Source organism: Mercenaria mercenaria, chromosome 1 (genome assembly GCF_021730395.1).
Source record: "Mercenaria mercenaria strain notata chromosome 1, MADL_Memer_1, whole genome shotgun sequence".
Taxonomy (NCBI): domain Eukaryota; kingdom Metazoa; phylum Mollusca; class Bivalvia; order Venerida; family Veneridae; genus Mercenaria; species Mercenaria mercenaria.
The window spans coordinates 11,458,678-11,475,835 of NC_069361.1; the positions used below are offsets into that span (position 1 = coordinate 11,458,678).

At 32.8% G+C, this 17,158-nt stretch overlaps 1 protein-coding gene across 2 annotated transcripts; it reads right to left on the reverse strand.

The window, feature by feature from the left end:
* Positions 1-1,629: 1,629 nt before the first annotated feature.
* On the reverse strand, positions 1,630-16,835 carry LOC123544988 (calcineurin B homologous protein 1-like). Of its 2 annotated transcripts, none has more exons than XM_045331187.2 (7): positions 16,673-16,835; positions 11,512-11,584; positions 9,164-9,244; positions 8,202-8,314; positions 7,639-7,742; positions 7,291-7,371; positions 1,630-4,515 (listed from the first exon to the last, which is right to left on the reverse strand). In XM_045331187.2, exons 1-7 carry the CDS (start codon positions 16,737-16,739, stop codon positions 4,462-4,464), a joined length of 573 nt encoding a protein of 190 aa, XP_045187122.1. In that variant the 5' UTR covers positions 16,740-16,835; the 3' UTR covers positions 1,630-4,461. The 2 variants fall into 2 exon arrangements, with proteins under 2 accessions (XP_045187122.1, XP_053395775.1); XM_053539800.1 differs by lacking the exon at positions 16,673-16,835 and adding an exon at positions 16,107-16,134.
* Positions 16,836-17,158: the final 323 nt, after the last annotated feature.

The window sequence follows — 17,158 nt, forward strand, 5'->3', positions numbered from 1 at the left end:
TGATTCAATTGATATTACCCTTTAAATTGACAAAAATTTCACCATAGCTTCCCTTTACTTCTCATCCTCTGGGTTAAACTGACAGTTTGCTCAGACTTTGTCATACTGATGTAAGGTCACAACGTTGGTTGGATTTTAACTTTAAAGGGATACAGACATGGATCCATAATTTCTCAGGCTTTCAATAGAAACAAAAAGAGGCTGTCCTATCTACTTAAATCTTGCTGCGACTGTTCTTATAATTATGACCATTATGTGAAGCTCCAAAATTATGTAACAAATTGTCCCATCAATAATCTAAACATGAAACTTGTCTAACATTATTAATGGTAACTAGATGCCCACAGGCAACATGTTGAGCCCACCCTTTGACCCCTTGCTGTGACCTTGACCTTTGAGATATTAACCTTGCACTTGACACTCCGTCTCATGGAGTTAAACATTCATGGCAAATATAAACAATTCCTCAATGCAATTCAGTTATGGGCCATGACCTTTGACCTTCAACTGTGACTTTGACCTTTGAGATAGGAACCTGGGGTTTGCCCAAGACACCCCGTCTCACTGAGGTTAACATTAATGCCAAATATAAACAAGATTGCTCCATGCATGTCAAAGTTATGGTCCGGACAAACAATTCCACACACACGCACAAACACCAAAACTATGTCTTCGCTTCCGCAAGCAGGCTCGACAAAAATGAACCACATTTAAAAAGTAAGGTGAAATGTGACCTGTTAGAACAATTTTCCTGTGTTTTCTTAGCTGGCAGACATATGTAAGCGTAGCAAAATAATGAAAACAGTAATTTAAACTGCACTGTAGTGTTGTCGAATTTGAAATAATGTTTTAATGAAGCATATTCCTAATGTACAGAAAACATCAGTTCCACAATAAATGAAAGGATTTTAGGCTTTCATCAACTATTCCAACTGTGTATATACAAGGAAATCCAAATACTGCAACACCAAACCACCAGACGTGCATGGCCAAGTGGTTATGGTCTTTTCATTTGTCCCTCCCCTCAGTGGGTTCAAGCCCTGATCAGGTCACCAGGAAAGGAAAAGGAAGCCATCCAGCTGACTTTGAATCTACATTTCACAAAGGATAAACAAGTGAATAGAGTATTACCATGCAGTACAGAGTCCCCTATTGGAAAGGGCCCAATTACCTCAACTGCAACGTAACAATCTGTCAGTGGGTAGTCAAATTGTCCCTCAAAACGGTTTTTAGTGTGTGTGTGTTCAAGTTTAACATACTTTTCAACAATTTTTCAGTCTTATAAACGATGGTGTCTACTTGTAGCAGTGAGTGCAATGCCCATAATTTAAAGTGCTGCCCTCACTAGCATATCACACCGTATACACAAGACATTTCCATGATCCTCTAGCTCAGGGGAGCTAATACTGTTAGACTTGTAAATTTAGTGTCACAATGTTTATTCCCCCTGAATGTGTCGGAATATAGAAGAGATGCTTGAAAATCTACTTTCTAAAGCCAGGAAAGTCTTTTATCGAATATACATTGTAGTTGTATTCTGGAAATTTTGGCAATCAAAAGCCTGAAATCAAAACCAGTCCTGAAATTTCTGAGGCCTCGTATTTAGTTACAAACAAGTCAACAAAAAGATAAATCACTTCATTTATTTTATCACTGTAAAACATCTGATATGACAAAGAACTTTAAATCTATCACAGAAAATATAATTATATTTGACCAAGATTTAAGTAATTTCATCAGAAAAATAATGACAAAATGTAACCTTGCTTAGTGTTAAAAGTTTCACAGGAGATAGAAGTTTGTAAAGGAGATAAACAGAATTTACATGTGTGTAAAATCTGATCAAACAGGTAATGAGGCAAGAACTGGTATGTGACTCTAGAACTATTTCAGCTGTATTACAACCAACTTGATAGAAGCCACTTCCAATTACAAAACAATCACAAATTTTAATACACATGTTTATAGGGATCAAAAGAATCTTAGTCTAGCATATTCCAGAAAAATAAGTTTATTTAAAATACTCTAGTCAGTATTTTTAACTGATCACTCCCTTTTATTACTCCCAGTTATAGTGCATTAAAATATCAAATCATTTAATTACCAACTGGGGATTTCACTGTAAAACTCTTATCCCCTAACCTTTAATTAAATGATAGTCAAAATCAAGGTAACTATGACAAAATCTTCTATGGGAGAAACTATCACCAAATTTATATCCGAATAATGTATATACCCTATATAAAAAATCTGTGTAGAACAAGTTCTCTATTAGAATTCTAACCTCTGGAACTACAATAACTCTATTCCTGTTTAAAAATATAATTCTGTGGGACATAATTAACATAATGCTACAATCCTAATGCTAACTTGTTGTGTATATAACACTTATATACTTTGAAAAAAAAACAATGTTTTAAAATGATTTGAGTTCTTTAATGTTTAATATCAAGAGTTATTTGAATGAGAAAATAATAAAATGACAATGAATTTCAAAAATATCAACATGGGACTAAACCATGATCTTTAATATGGAATGGACAGAGAATCTGGAAGTTAAAATAATTATGTACAAAAGAGACAAGTCTAACTCTAAACAAGTGAATGTTAATTTTGCAACAGTTCAATAACAAAGTTAAACAAACAAAAATGTACAACATTACCCTCATTTACAATACAAATAAATGTAAGACTGCTACCATTCTCTAAATATATTGAAGTTTATTATTATTTACTGAGAATTAAGATGGTACATGTATATTTTAGTACTGTGGTTCATGAGTAAGGAATCGAATTTTCTTGGGAAAAAAATCATTTACAAACTAAGCCAGTTGTCTTTGCTGATAACTTGGTGAGGGGTAACATCAATAAAACTGCTTTCTGTTTATTTTTTTCTTCTAACAAATTGTTTATTTCCTTTTATTTGCTCTCTGCATTTATAAATATACTCCAAAAAGCATCAATAAAAATAATCACACATACACAATATGACCTACTCCACAACAAAAGCTGTATTTTTTTTATAAGAGTGAATCTAGGTAGATATTTTTGAACAACAGTGAAAATACTTTGGTTCACAAAATAGTTAAGTTTCTAAAAGCAAATTTTTCAAAACATCTTTAATGAAATAATGACCAAATATTTTTCTATAAAAAGGTAACACATTCTGTGACACGTGGTATAAACACCTACATGTACACTGTTTTGTTCAATGCACTGTTCTAGAGCACTGAGAATATAGGAAGGACCACTTAAACTAAAAACTAAAAACCTTATGATATAATACATACTAATCCAAGACAATGTCCCAAATACACAATTTAACAAATAATACATGTATAACTATTGTAAACATATAGTTCAATATATGTAAAATTATTCTCAACACATGCAACGACTATATTTCCGGACAAGATACAAATATGACGTACATATTTACAGAAAAACAATACAGAAACACAGAATGATTGTAAAGTATCTTTTTGAAGGAACTGTTTTCACTGTATAATTTCTCATGATTATCTCACAAATGAAAAGTTAGCCAAGTTCTTAAATATTTCAAAACATTTTTCGTTTACATATTATATCCCTTACTGATTTTATTACATGTGATATTTTGCATAAAATATATTGCTACAGGAATACAGTGGAACCTCGTTTACCCGAACTCAATGGGACAAGCAAAATTTGTTCAAGTGATCAGTTGTTCAAGGTACCGAACAAATTCATTATACAGGGAATTTTTCCAGGACCTGACGAGGAGTTTGAGGGAAGGATGGTGTACGAATTATCCAAGTTTGAGTTAACAAAGTTTGACTGTATTGGTATTGATGGCAAGTAAATGAAAATCAAAAACATGTTTAGCACTACAAGCACATTGCTTAAAACAAACTATAAATGATTCAGAAAGTAGGTAAATATAGAGCAATAATGTTAAGACATTGACACATAAATGCAAACCTGTTACAATAAATGACCCAAGTCATACTGGGCCAGTATTCATCAACATCTAAGTCTTTAAAATGTATATTATAATTTTCTTTTTGCTCTGTCACTCTTAAATTAGCACCGAGAGTAATGAAATTCTGCATAAATATTCATGGATGGCTGTTAAAAATTCAAGAGTCACACAGTTCCAAAATATTAGTAAAATTAAATTCATTATGTATAATGTTTAGCCAGTCACCAGCATTGAAATGAAAGCTGCAAATGATGTAAATACTACATGTCCTGTGCATTTGTACTTTGTAATTAAATGAAAGCAAATAATTTAAGACAAAACAATGAGGAACAAAATTACAGTTCTTCCTTGAGTTTTGAATGGAATTGTCATCAAAATTTGTTTCTAAAATGTTCTATACATTTTTTTAAATTTTTGAAGACTCCAAAATGGCTGCATTGTTCTGTTAACATTTAATTCTTCACCTCCAAGTTGACCAGTTTCCACTATTATCTACACATTCAGTTCAGGAATCGTATACTCATTTTCTGTTCAACATCAACACGGTCCATGACCTACAAAAAATATACCAAATGACTGTTACTTTTATTTTCTTTAAGCAAGAGGAACAGCATAACAAAGTGTACCATACAGAACAAATGATGTTACATATATAAAACAAGAGATCCAAATGGGCCTTAGTTGCTCATTTAAGGAGGACACAGTTTGGTGAAAATTCATCAAGAAGTTTATGAAAACAGTTTTTTTTTCTTCTATTTTAAGCTCTGGCAGTCACTAAATGCAGACAAACAGTTGAAAAAGGTCCTGGCAAGCACTTTTTAGGTCTGCCAACCCCTACCTGCTGTCAAGCTGAACCATTTGAACAATACTGAGCAAGGTACATACAAGAAGGATATCTTTGACCATTTTTGGTGAACATTCGCCAAGCACATCATGAGCAAAAGTGGTTAAAAGGTTTTCTAACTTTATTTTAGCTCTGGTGTCTCTCAATGGAATAAAGCAGACCTATTTGAACAAACTTGAAAAAGATCCATAAAATGATGAACAAGTTTGATGAACAACCATCCAGCAGATAATGAGAAGTCATTTAATTTTCCTTTTTTAGCTCTAGCAGCCCTTTATTGCAATCAAGCAGAGCCAGTTGAACAAATCTGCCAAGAAGCTGAACTGTCTGACCAAGTTTGCAAACATCTGTTACACATTTTCTCAAAAGCAGTTGTATTCAGATGTTTTTTTTTTGTTTTTTTTTTTCATTTGAAGCGCTGGTGGCCCCTTAATTCAGATAAGCAGAACAACTGGAACAAACTTAAGAATATCCATTAAGAAGTGTAAGAAGAAAACATATAATTTAAAAGTATAAGGATGACATTACATATATATTATATGACCAATCAAAATATTTAGACCAACTTCATTATGTTATTTCTTATATTAATATACATTTAACTATTTCAAAATACACCTTTCTCTATCAATGTATTGCAGAATGTTACATGTGAAAATTGTGTTTAAAAGTAAAAATAACTACTTAATGTCCTATTAAATTTATTGTATTTACAAAAAATAGTTTCAATGAATTAAATTATAGCAGTATGCAAAAGGACATTCAAACATCCTTTCTCACTACTATTTATGACTGAAATATTGATAAAATAAATCAAGGGCTGAGCGCGAAATTATTGTATCTTGTTCTTTATTTAAATACAGTTAAAACAGTTTCAAGCTCAGCCCACAAAATATGTTTATCAAGTCAATGTTTCAGCTGATACACTACCTATAGAATTTTGAGAAAATGCATAATCATATCCTCAATAACAGATCAGATTACATAAACCAGGAAGTTGGCTGTTAATTCATGCATCATATGATCTCATTGGCTATTTAAGCTTACAAGTCACTGTAAACAAAATAAACCACAAATATTTTTAACTTGAAATCCTGCTATATTATATGATAATGACAAAATTTAAAGTATTTAGATGAAAATCAATAAACCTAGAATGCCTTAAGCAAAATCTTTTTTATTATTATTATTAAATAAGGAAAACTTTTCTACAACTGAATCCAACAATAATACCAAAGATGAGAAATACCATTAACTGTGTTTCATTCTGATTCAATGATTTAAGCTTGTTGATACACTTAATCATTTTTTTTTTGTAACAAGTCTGTACTGTAAATATAAAGTAATTTCTTTATGAAGAAAAAAAAAAAACTTCATATCAATGGAAATGTTCAATTTCTTAAAGCTGACCCTTGATCATCAAAAGTTCTATAAGGCTTTAAATGTTCATAATGGAAAAATGTGGCAGCCATATTTTAAACAAAGGCATTATGAGCCTTGTAACAGATGTACCTGAAATTCAACACATCATCACTCTAATATTTTTTCACCTTGCCCTATGTGATACAGAGGCAGACAGAATATCAGTGATAAAACATGTCTGATGTATAACACCCTTTCATTTGATTTATTTTAACAAGACTTTTAGAACAAGGCACATGTATTCAGCTTATTGCCCTATTATTGTTATGCCGAGCCCCTTAACTGGTATTTCAGCTCTTAATAATAATACATGTTAGCCGAAAAAGATTTTTTGTTAAATTTTGATAACCAACATTTTAAGTTAGAATGTCTTCAAGCAGAAAAATTATAGGAATAATTTCCATGAACAATCAAAGCTTTCACATGATGACCAGCCAGATTCTTTCTCGTTGAACCAAGACTTGCAATCATTTGTACTAACTCTCAAAACTTTTTTTTTTGGAAAAAGTTCTTTTTTCAAAATTAAGAACAGTTCTATACTTGTATTTACAAACAAAAATGTTAACAATAAGTGGATAGTACTTCATGTAATACCACAATATATTACCCAAGTAATTTTAATTAGCAAGTTATATACCAAAATGTTAAGCCAGAGGATACTGCCTAACTTTTTAAACTGAATGATAATTGTGAGAACCTGTAAACTACGGGATAAATGTCTACCTTTTTTAAGCTAAAGGATCATTACGAGTACACATTAACTCTGAGAATACTGACTATCTATTAAACTCAAGGATCATTGAGAGAACTTGTAAACTATAAGGTTAATGCCTACCTTTTTTAAGCTCATGGATCCTTCCGAGTACATGTAAACTATGTAGGCACTGCCTACCTTTCTTAAACTTGAGGATCATTGTGAGTACATGTAAACTATGAGGGCACTGCCTACCTTTCTTGAACTTGAGGATCATTGTGAGTACATGTAAACTATGAGGGCACTGCCTATCTTTCTTAAACCTGAGGATCATTGTGAGTACATGCAAACTATGGGGATAATGCCGACCTTTTTAAACTCCAAGAAAGAGATCATAAAATCTCCATCTTCATCTGCCTCTGTGATAGTTCTGTCTGCTATACTGTTCAGCTAAAAAGATTTAATATAATACTCAATGTAGGTATTAAAACATACTTGTAACAAAATTATATAAGACATTTAAAATCAGTATTAATTTTTACGAGTACAGATTTCACATAAGACTTTCATACACAAACTTGATCTCTCTGTATTACAGTTAGCAACTTCTTTTTTGCACTGGTAAACAAATCGCATTTATCAAAAACGTTTGAAACAAAAATGTGTGGTTTTCCTCTTTGAAAATACCCTAAATGATTATACAAAGAGTGAACCTACCTGTTCCTCAGATATATTATCACCCACCATCATATGTAGGACAGCCAGTAACTCCTCCCGAGAGATTCTATCATCTCCATCTAGATCATACATCTGGAATGCAACTGAAAACAAAATGCACATATACTGGCACTTCTTCAAAAACATTGCTAATTATTCTAGTTTTAACTCTTATCATGCTGGACACAATTTATTCTGCCTTTGCGACCAGTGTAGATCCGTGCAGTCTGATCACGATCTACACTGTTCGCCATTCAGTCAGTATTTTTTTTGGTAAGCACCCCTTTTAACAGTTAATGGTGCTGTCCAAATTGAAAGATGGACAAGTTCATTATAAAAATTTAGCAGTGTAAGGTTTAAAAGACTTTGCTAATAATAAAATGTTATTCTATACTATGTTAACTGACATTTTTTAAAGATTTCCAACAATGTCAAGAGAATATAATTATTCAAACACTGGTAATTCACTAAATAAGTAAGAAACCATGATTTGAAAATAACAGCAGTATGCAGGATTATGTTATACAAGAACAGTTTTGTTTTGAACCCTATCCAACACTTACACTTGAGCTTTTCTTCCCGAGTGTTGAGCTTATTTTTGTTCACATTTGTTTTGGTGGGTCTGAATCTTGCTAGAACTCTCATAAACTGCTTGAAGTTCACTGTCTCATCATTACTGTAAGATAAACATCAACATTCTTAACTCTCCTTCACTTAAATTACCATTCAACTACACTTATATATGCCCCACATGCATTCATATAATTTGTTAAAGTAAAGCAAGCATTGCTGGGGAGGATAAAACATGTTTGCTGTTCACAAGGTTGTTGCTCTATTGTAAATAAGATTGTTTGATTTTCATGAAGGCTTTATTTTTAGTGAGTTCATGGTAAGTACCATCATTCACAGTGTTAAAAATGTGTCAGAGTGTTATGTCAAGATGTTTTTAATATCACATTTATTACATTTTTTCAGTGAATTATCCAAACATTAGAGTGAAATATATCTGATATTTTCACAGTGAAATACATAAGATATATTTTCCACTGGAATAAAAATATTATCATTCACTCATGAACACTATCTTAGGTCTGGTGTTCACTTGTGATAGCTATTTCAATCTTGCACTAAAGCTATTAGTCAAAATAATACCACAGTGAATATTACCCAATCTAGTAACTACAGTAATTTACTAAAGGAAAGAAATCATCGGTCCTGTCTTTGAAGTAAAGCATTAATTTTGCTCTAGGAAGTCTTGTTCACAGATACAATGACAGTGGTCGTACTGTACTTTAATCCCTGTACTATAAATACCAATAAGAGTATAATATTGAGTCAAATAAATCAAACCTTGCTCTCTCACATTTTGCTCTAAACAACATTCAGTAAGTAAGTGTTTGCTTAAAATTTTAATTAGAAAAATGAGTAACCCAACTAAATCTTTCCTTAATTAACCAGATTTAAATCTCTGGTAAAAGTTCACAATATAAATATATGACTGAGTAACAACACAAATTCATTTTACCTTTCTAAGAAAAAAGAATGCACAATCCTGTCTCCCAATGGATTTATAGCAAGTTCTGGAATTCTCAGAAAATCTTCACGGCTGTGAAAAAGAAAAACAGAGATATTTAAGCAATTTCCATCAAAAGCATTCAAGTCTATTATTACTACAGTCTTACTATGTCTTAAAATTTCACCATATTAAACCTCGCAATATTACTGGGAATGGAATAAATTGCAGAGTAGTCAAAATGCCCTGGAAAATGGAGCATTCCCATGTAGTTGTAACATTTCAAAGTCCAAAAGGGCTATAACTTGAGAAAACCCAGAGCTGTCAATACTGGTGACAAATGCCCCCGAAGTAGGCCCAAGAATGCCACAGATGTATTCGCAAAAATCACATATCATTTTGTGACCTTGACCTAAGAGGCCTTGGTCATAAGTGGGACACATCTCAATATGGTTAACATTTGCGTCAAATTATTTTCAAATCCCTCGATAAATGGCAGAGTTATGGACCAGACAAAAAACACTTTTGACTTCTAAGTGTGACCTTGACCTTGGAGCTAGGGGTCTGGGTCTTGCACATGACGCCTCATCTCATTATAGGGAACATTTATGCCAAGTAATTTCAAAATCCCTTCATCAATGGCAGAGTTATGGACTGGACAAGAAACAGACCATGTTAATCTTTGACCTCTAAGTGTGACCTTGACCTTGGAGCTTGGGATCTGGGTCTTGCTCATGACACGTCTCATTATGGTGAACATTTACACCAAGTAATTTCAAAATGCCTTAATGAATGGCAGAGTTATGGACCGGACAATAAACATACCCTGTTAACCTTTTACTTGTAAGTGTGACCTTGACCTTGGAGCTAGGGGTCTGGGTCTTGTGCATGACACGTCGTCTCATGGTAAACATTTAAATTTTATGCCAAGTAATTTCAAAATCCCTTCATGGATGGCAGAGTAATGGACAAGACATGAAACAGACCATGTTAACCTTTGACCTTGGAGCTAGGGGTCTGGGTCTTGCTCATGACACATCGTCTCATTATGGTGAACATGTATGCCAAGTTATTTCAAAATCCCTTTATGGATGGAAGAGTTACAGCCCGGACAAGAAATTTTTTTTTTTTTTTTTTTTTTTTTTTTTTTTTTTTTTTTGTCTTTATTAATTTTTATTTACTTCATAAACACAAATACAACACAATCAAACAGTAATATGAAAAGTAGGCAATAAAACAAACAAGAGGACCATGATGGTCCTGAATCGCTCACCTCTTCCCACATGACCCAGTTTGGAGTATGACGTCAATATTTGACATAGTGACCTAGTTTTTGAGCTCATGTGACCCAGTTTTGAACTTGACCTAGATATTTTCAAGATAAAAATTCTGACCAATTTTCATGAAGATCCATTGAAAAATATGTACTCTACAGAGGTCACAAGGTTTTTCTATTATTTGACCTATTGACCTAGTTTTCGAAGGTACGTGACCCTGTTTTGAACTTGAGCCCGGACAAGAATACTGGACTTGTGTGACCTTGACCTTGGAGCTAGGGGTCTGGGTCTTGCGCATGACACTTCGTCTCATTATGGTGAACATTTATGCCAAGTTATTTCAAAATCCCTTTATGGATGGAAGATATACAGCCCGGACAAAAATACCGGATGCACAAACGGACGCACGTATGGACGGACAGTGCGATTTTAATATGCCCACCTTCGGGGGCATAAAAAATCAGACACGAAAGTCCCACCAATATGCACATGTTCACTAAATGCTGATGATGACAAAAATGTAAGAGAAGATTTACCAGAAGCACAGAGCACCCCAAACTTAGTCCCATTTCAACTGGATAAAAATTGTATGAGTTGAAAACACTATATGTTCTAATGTAGTTTGTAATTTTTCAAAGTACAAAGTTGAAAAATAGTAAGTGGAAATGAAAATACAGACAATATAATGCACATGTTCACTAAGTGCTATACCAAAGTTCATTTCAAATGGATGGAAACTGCTTGACTCCAGTACGCAAGAAAATGTGATGGATAGACTGATGGATGGACAGTTAAAAAATTATAAGACTCCCAGATCGCTGACATAAAAGGCATTACAAAAACTCTACCTTCTTTCTGTTTCAAACTATACTTTATTATGTTATTTCAAAATTAATTTAAGAAAATCATATCAGATTTTGATGAAAACAACTAAAATATATCATTGATCCAAATATTTTCTGTATAAATGGCAGCATTACTAAATTGCATCCAGGAGTGTCAGCATCAATACTGCACAAAATACTCAAAAACAAATGTGTAACACCCTACAGTCGTATTTGTAAGTTGTAGTACTTTACTCACCTTAGAAAACCATTGTTATTTTTGTCAAGACTGGTAAACCTACTGTAAAGTCTGACAATCTGATTGTGAGAAACTGAAATAAAAAAAAATCTGTTATGTCACTTCTGCAAACTGTCTTGTAATTTAGAAAAAATATTGTAGATTTTTTTAGTTGTAGTTGTCCATGACAGTAAATATAACTGTTGCACTTCATTCCAGTATTATCAGTCAGGGGTGTAACTGTTTCAAGTTATTGCTGTTTATAACCCATTTGAGTTATTGTTTATACTTTCATAACTAATTTCAATTATCATAAAATATTACAAAGCCCTCCTGTGCCAATTCCTTATTTTGAATGAGACTAATGCAATTACTTCCTGAATCCTTGAACTTTTGTCTTTCCAGCTACGCAGTAAACTTTTTTACGCAAGGCTGATAAAGTTTTATGCAAAAAATTTTTAAAGCTATATTTTAAAAACTCTTAGCATCCCATTATGCTTACATGCAGTGCTAGCCTTGGCCATTATAAATTAATAGCCACATTTTTTCAGGGAAAAAAATAATAGACAAACTTTGTGCGCACGTAATTCGCATGCACCTTCGCATTTCAATGAAAAACATAAAACAGGGTATTTATAACAATTATTTTTTTCATGAAACACTTAAACACATTTTATTTTTCAGTTATCATTTTACATGTTTATCAAAGGCTTTGAATAATCATACTTTTATACATGTTTGTATTCAGATGTCACTGAAAATACCATTTTAGTATGTGACATGACCCATTGTGAATTCTTGTCAAGAATGATCATTACTTTTTGTGACGAAAGTCAGGGCATAAGCTAGGCTAAGATTTTAGGGAGAAGTCACTTCTCTCTCAGCTAAGATTAGGGAGAAGGGGAGAGATTTTAGGGAGAAGTGACAAGATTTTAGGGAAAATGTAGAAATATTTTAACGCCATGACATGCAAGTTGAAAAAGGAACTAAATATGCTTAACATAATGTTACTATTTTTAGTATTTCCTGTCTTTGTTTATGTCTATTGATTTAAAGTAAATAACAAATTCACTCAAAATGTCAGTGATTCTGTTTTCTATCCTTGTAAACCTTGTGAATCTAATGTGATTAAACTGCAAATTAAAGTGTTTATTTTCACTCTTGCAATGATTGCCCAAACTAAGAAAACCCTTTGATATAATAATAATTACAATTTAAAAAAGTTAATTCCACATCAGCAAAAAATAAATCAACTCCCAGTGCTATATAATGCACTCAAAGTCACAGTCACTTTAAATAACAGGTGTGTATTGATGCTGGTTCTGAATTAAATACATGTCAATAGCAGTGACATCACTATGACATCACATGGAATACAGTCTTCTTTGATCTGCTGGTGTCTTCTTTGATCTGCTGGTGTCGGCACACATTAAAAGAAACAGTTGTCAAACAGGTTAAGCCCAGTTTCTGATTGCATGTGTCAAAAATTTGGGTATATTTAAGTTACGTTATTTAAGTCACAGAAGTGTCAGTGATAATATATGTTTCTAAAGTCTCGGTTTTGAAAAATACGAGTAAAATTAAGTGGATTTAAGGAAATTACTGACCCAGTCAAGGTAAGATACTTTCTAAAGGTAAAATAGAATGTGTAAGCTAATGTGATGTGTTTAATTAATTTGTTTGTTTGGTAATTAATGGCGATTAAATGATCAAGGATAAAGTGATGATAGTTGTTGCTTTAATTTAAACTTCTATACGATCAATAGTGCACACATGCGGATCAATTAGTGAAGTATACGGCGTACGCATGTTGGCGATAAACAAATCCATTTAGCGTGTTAGAAGGGGTAATTATGCCTCTGGGCATATACGCTTCCTGCTTCCGACTTCGCACGTTTTTGTCGATAAAACTACGTACATTCCAACAGTTTAAGGACAATTTTTTGCAATATTTTTGTAGCATTTTTATTAATTAATCGCCATTTTCTATCGCCAAAAATTGCGTTTTAATCGACACTTTAATAAAATAATCGCCATTTGGCGATAATGTCGATTGGCAGCGCGAGCACTGTTACATGTGTATCAGGTCATGATCAGACTAAAAGAGAATTGGATTAACCACAGTTTGCTACTAATTTCACTTTAAAGGTCACTTTATGAGAACAGCTATAACTAATACAGGTTATAAAATGCTTGAAGTATGTTGAAAAAGTAACTGAAACAGGTTACATAACTTAAAACAGTTACACCCCTGACTATGTTGGTAACCAAACCTCTACACTAGACAACCTCTAGAAGTGTTGGCTAAGTGGTCCTGTCCTATAGCTGCTCCTTTTTTATTATGTGCCATGGAATGTTAATAAAACCATAATTTAAGTCCATAACAAAATAAAAACTTAACTAAGCAGTTAGGCATAAAATTGAGTCAATTTTTTAGCACATGGTTATGCTGAATTTGTGCCTTACTTCACTGTTAACTTTGTTATACACTTTTGTTTAATTCAGTTAGGGATTGAAGTATATATGTTAAGTTTTATTAACCTTTAGCCTGCTGGCGGCAAGTAATTCTGCCTTACCCAGTAGATATATCAATATACACCTAAAAATATGCAGTACCATATATGTATGTTGTACCACAAGAAAGTAGTCTCTGTTTTATGCTATGGCCAATAAAAAAAAATACAAAATAAACTATTTATAATAACAACAAAGGGAATTAATTCTATAAAAAAAATTGTAAGTCCACAACAGGGATCTGCAAATGAAAAAAAAGATTGATCAATACATTTCAAAGTTATGGCCTAAGATTTATATGACATTTGACCCCTATTTGTGACTTTGACCTTTAAGAAAGTCCAGCTGTTCACTGACAGACAGACAGACGGATAGACAAGGTGGCGACTTCGGGGAGTACAAATGGCAATTATTCGATTGATCTAATGTATATCAACATCCATTTTTAAAAAACCTGACTAGCCTGTCCCATGTAGGCTTGTATACTCGATCAATCATGACTCATGTACAACTTGGATCTTACTAGTTATGTAGGCTCATCATATGGGTCAATATTATTATAAGATTTATATAGCGCCCTTTTAATGATAAACTAGTTCAAAGGCTGAGGCACTTTACAAAGTTTTCATATATTTACAAATATTACCAGCCACTGCCTTAAAATGGTAAAACCATTGAAAATATACAAATTTTAAAGACGACAATGTGTTGCCATCCAATAACCAGATGCCATGTCTAATCTGTACGTTTTTCTAGGCATCTAATAATCAATTCTTTTCAATTTCTGACCATAAATTTAAAACTCGTCAAGATAATTTAAAAACTGAAATACATCCTGTTACCACCACTGTAGTCCATCAATATCAATGGCATTGTCTTATAAATTTACACTAGCAAATTCATGGGGGGTGGTGGGGGGTCGCACCCGGCGCACGCCCCCTCTAAAATCGCCAGAGCATAGGTAATTTGTCTTATGTTCTGGGTAAAATAAGTGCAAAATATACATTTTTTCTCGCTCGCTATGCTCGCGTACACAAGATTTGTCTTTTGTTCTGACTGAAAAATATAACGCCCGCTACGCTCGCATTGATAATTTATCTTTTGTTCTGGGTGAAAAATATGCAAATTTGTTTCACTTGCTATGCTCGAATACGTAATTTGTCATCTGTGCTGAGTGAAAAATATAGAATATTCATTTTCTTCACTATTGCACAGGTAATTTGTCTTATGTTTCTAGTGAAAAATTTGCATTGTTTTCTCACTCGCTACGCTCGCAAATTGAAAAGCTGACAAAGTTTGCATGAGCTCCTCTTTACAATTTTTAAGTAGTAGTCCTAGGTTAACCCTCCCAATAAGTAGCAACCCTGACTAATTTTTCAAAACAGCCCTAAATTCAAAATGTTTAAATAAGCCCAAACAGCAGATCTTCAGCTTTCCAGAACAGTTTTAATTTTGAAAATATCTCAATAAATAAAAAAGTTATGACAATTTGAAAATCGTGAAACAGGTGAAAAATCTAGAAATTTCTACTACGAAAATGTGAACCTTGGGAAAAAGTTGTTGATCACGAAAATGAACTTTTCATCATTTTTGAACAAAATTAATTTACTCCATTAATAATGGAGATACTGTCATGAAACTTGGCATACTTGTTTAGTTTTTCCTGCAGAATTCAAATGTGATGTCCTTTTTTTACATTAAGAAAAATTGTGACCATGTAATTTGAAGTCAAAGAGGATATTCGACTGAAATATTTGCATGAAAATTTTAGTTCATTTAACAGTCTCTCATAGCTTCTTCTTTCATAAAATGTGACAGACTTGGGTATTTCTTATGTACTATTCAATTCTTAAATCTATAATAAATATAGTGGAAACTATTAGATGGTGTGTTCAATTTTATAAATAACCGATTGCAATCAAATATTTCCAAGGTTGTTGACTTTTTAAATCATCTGTCCGGGTTTACCATCAGTACCAGTACTTGCGCAAGAATAAGTCTGACAATTCATAAAATATGATTATAATTAGCATATTATTTGGTTTGATTTTGTCACAAAACCTGTCCTTCGTCAAAAGCAAATAAAGTACCAAAGAACGCACCAGATGGATCCATTGTTTTCAAAATTTTCCGGACCCCCTACTTCCTCTACACTACAAATATTTTACACCCCCTCTAACACCAAATCCTGTATCTGCTCCTGTATTAAACACTTATTAACACATCATGAAAAGATGTAATAAACAGAAAAAACTTTGACAGGTCTAGGAAAGTGGTATATTTACAGATTATGTGTAAATTTACAGATCAAATGTTTGAAAACTGCAAAAATCTTACTTGGACTCAAAATCGCAGCTTGAAATTAATTTATTTACTTATGGTACGCATAAATAAAGGTCAATTGTAATTTGTAACTTTCAGTCATTTCTGTTGACTTTGATTTTTTGGAAAATGCCAAAATTTCAAAGTCAATAAAAATGGCTGAAACTCACAAATAATGTTAATTTGTGCATACTGTAAATAAACCAATTAATATCAAGCTGCGGTTTGGGAATAAATGTCACTTTATCAATTTTCATACACACAATCTGTAAATTTACCACTTTCCTAGATCTGTTTGATACTGCATGAAAAGGTGGATCAAACAATACAGCTGTTATTAACTTACATCCAGTTTCATTTTGTATGTCATGGATTTCCTCCTGTTGAAGTTGCATAGAAGCACGATTACCCATGATGATCTAAATACTTTTGAAGTCGATAAATCCACACCAATACAAGGAAGTAAATGAATAAAAAAAATATCAACACACCTTGAAGGTCAAGGCTGCAATCGATGTGCAATGTGTTTTTAATTTTTCCTGATTTTTTAGGGGAAGAGGTTACCGAGGACTCTATTCAGATTTCTATTAATTGAATAGAAATTGATAATGATTAAAATGAGGCTATAACATTTTATCACATTTAAAACTGTTTTGTGCTTCAATTTGACGGGCATGACTAGATACCGGAAAGGGCCCTTTCCGTGATATTTGATCGGAAAGGGCCTAACATGATCGGAAAGGGCCTGCCATATGTTTATTATTGGAATTGATTTAACTATTTCTTCATATTTCATTATGACATAATAAAAGAAAATAAATTACGAAAAAAA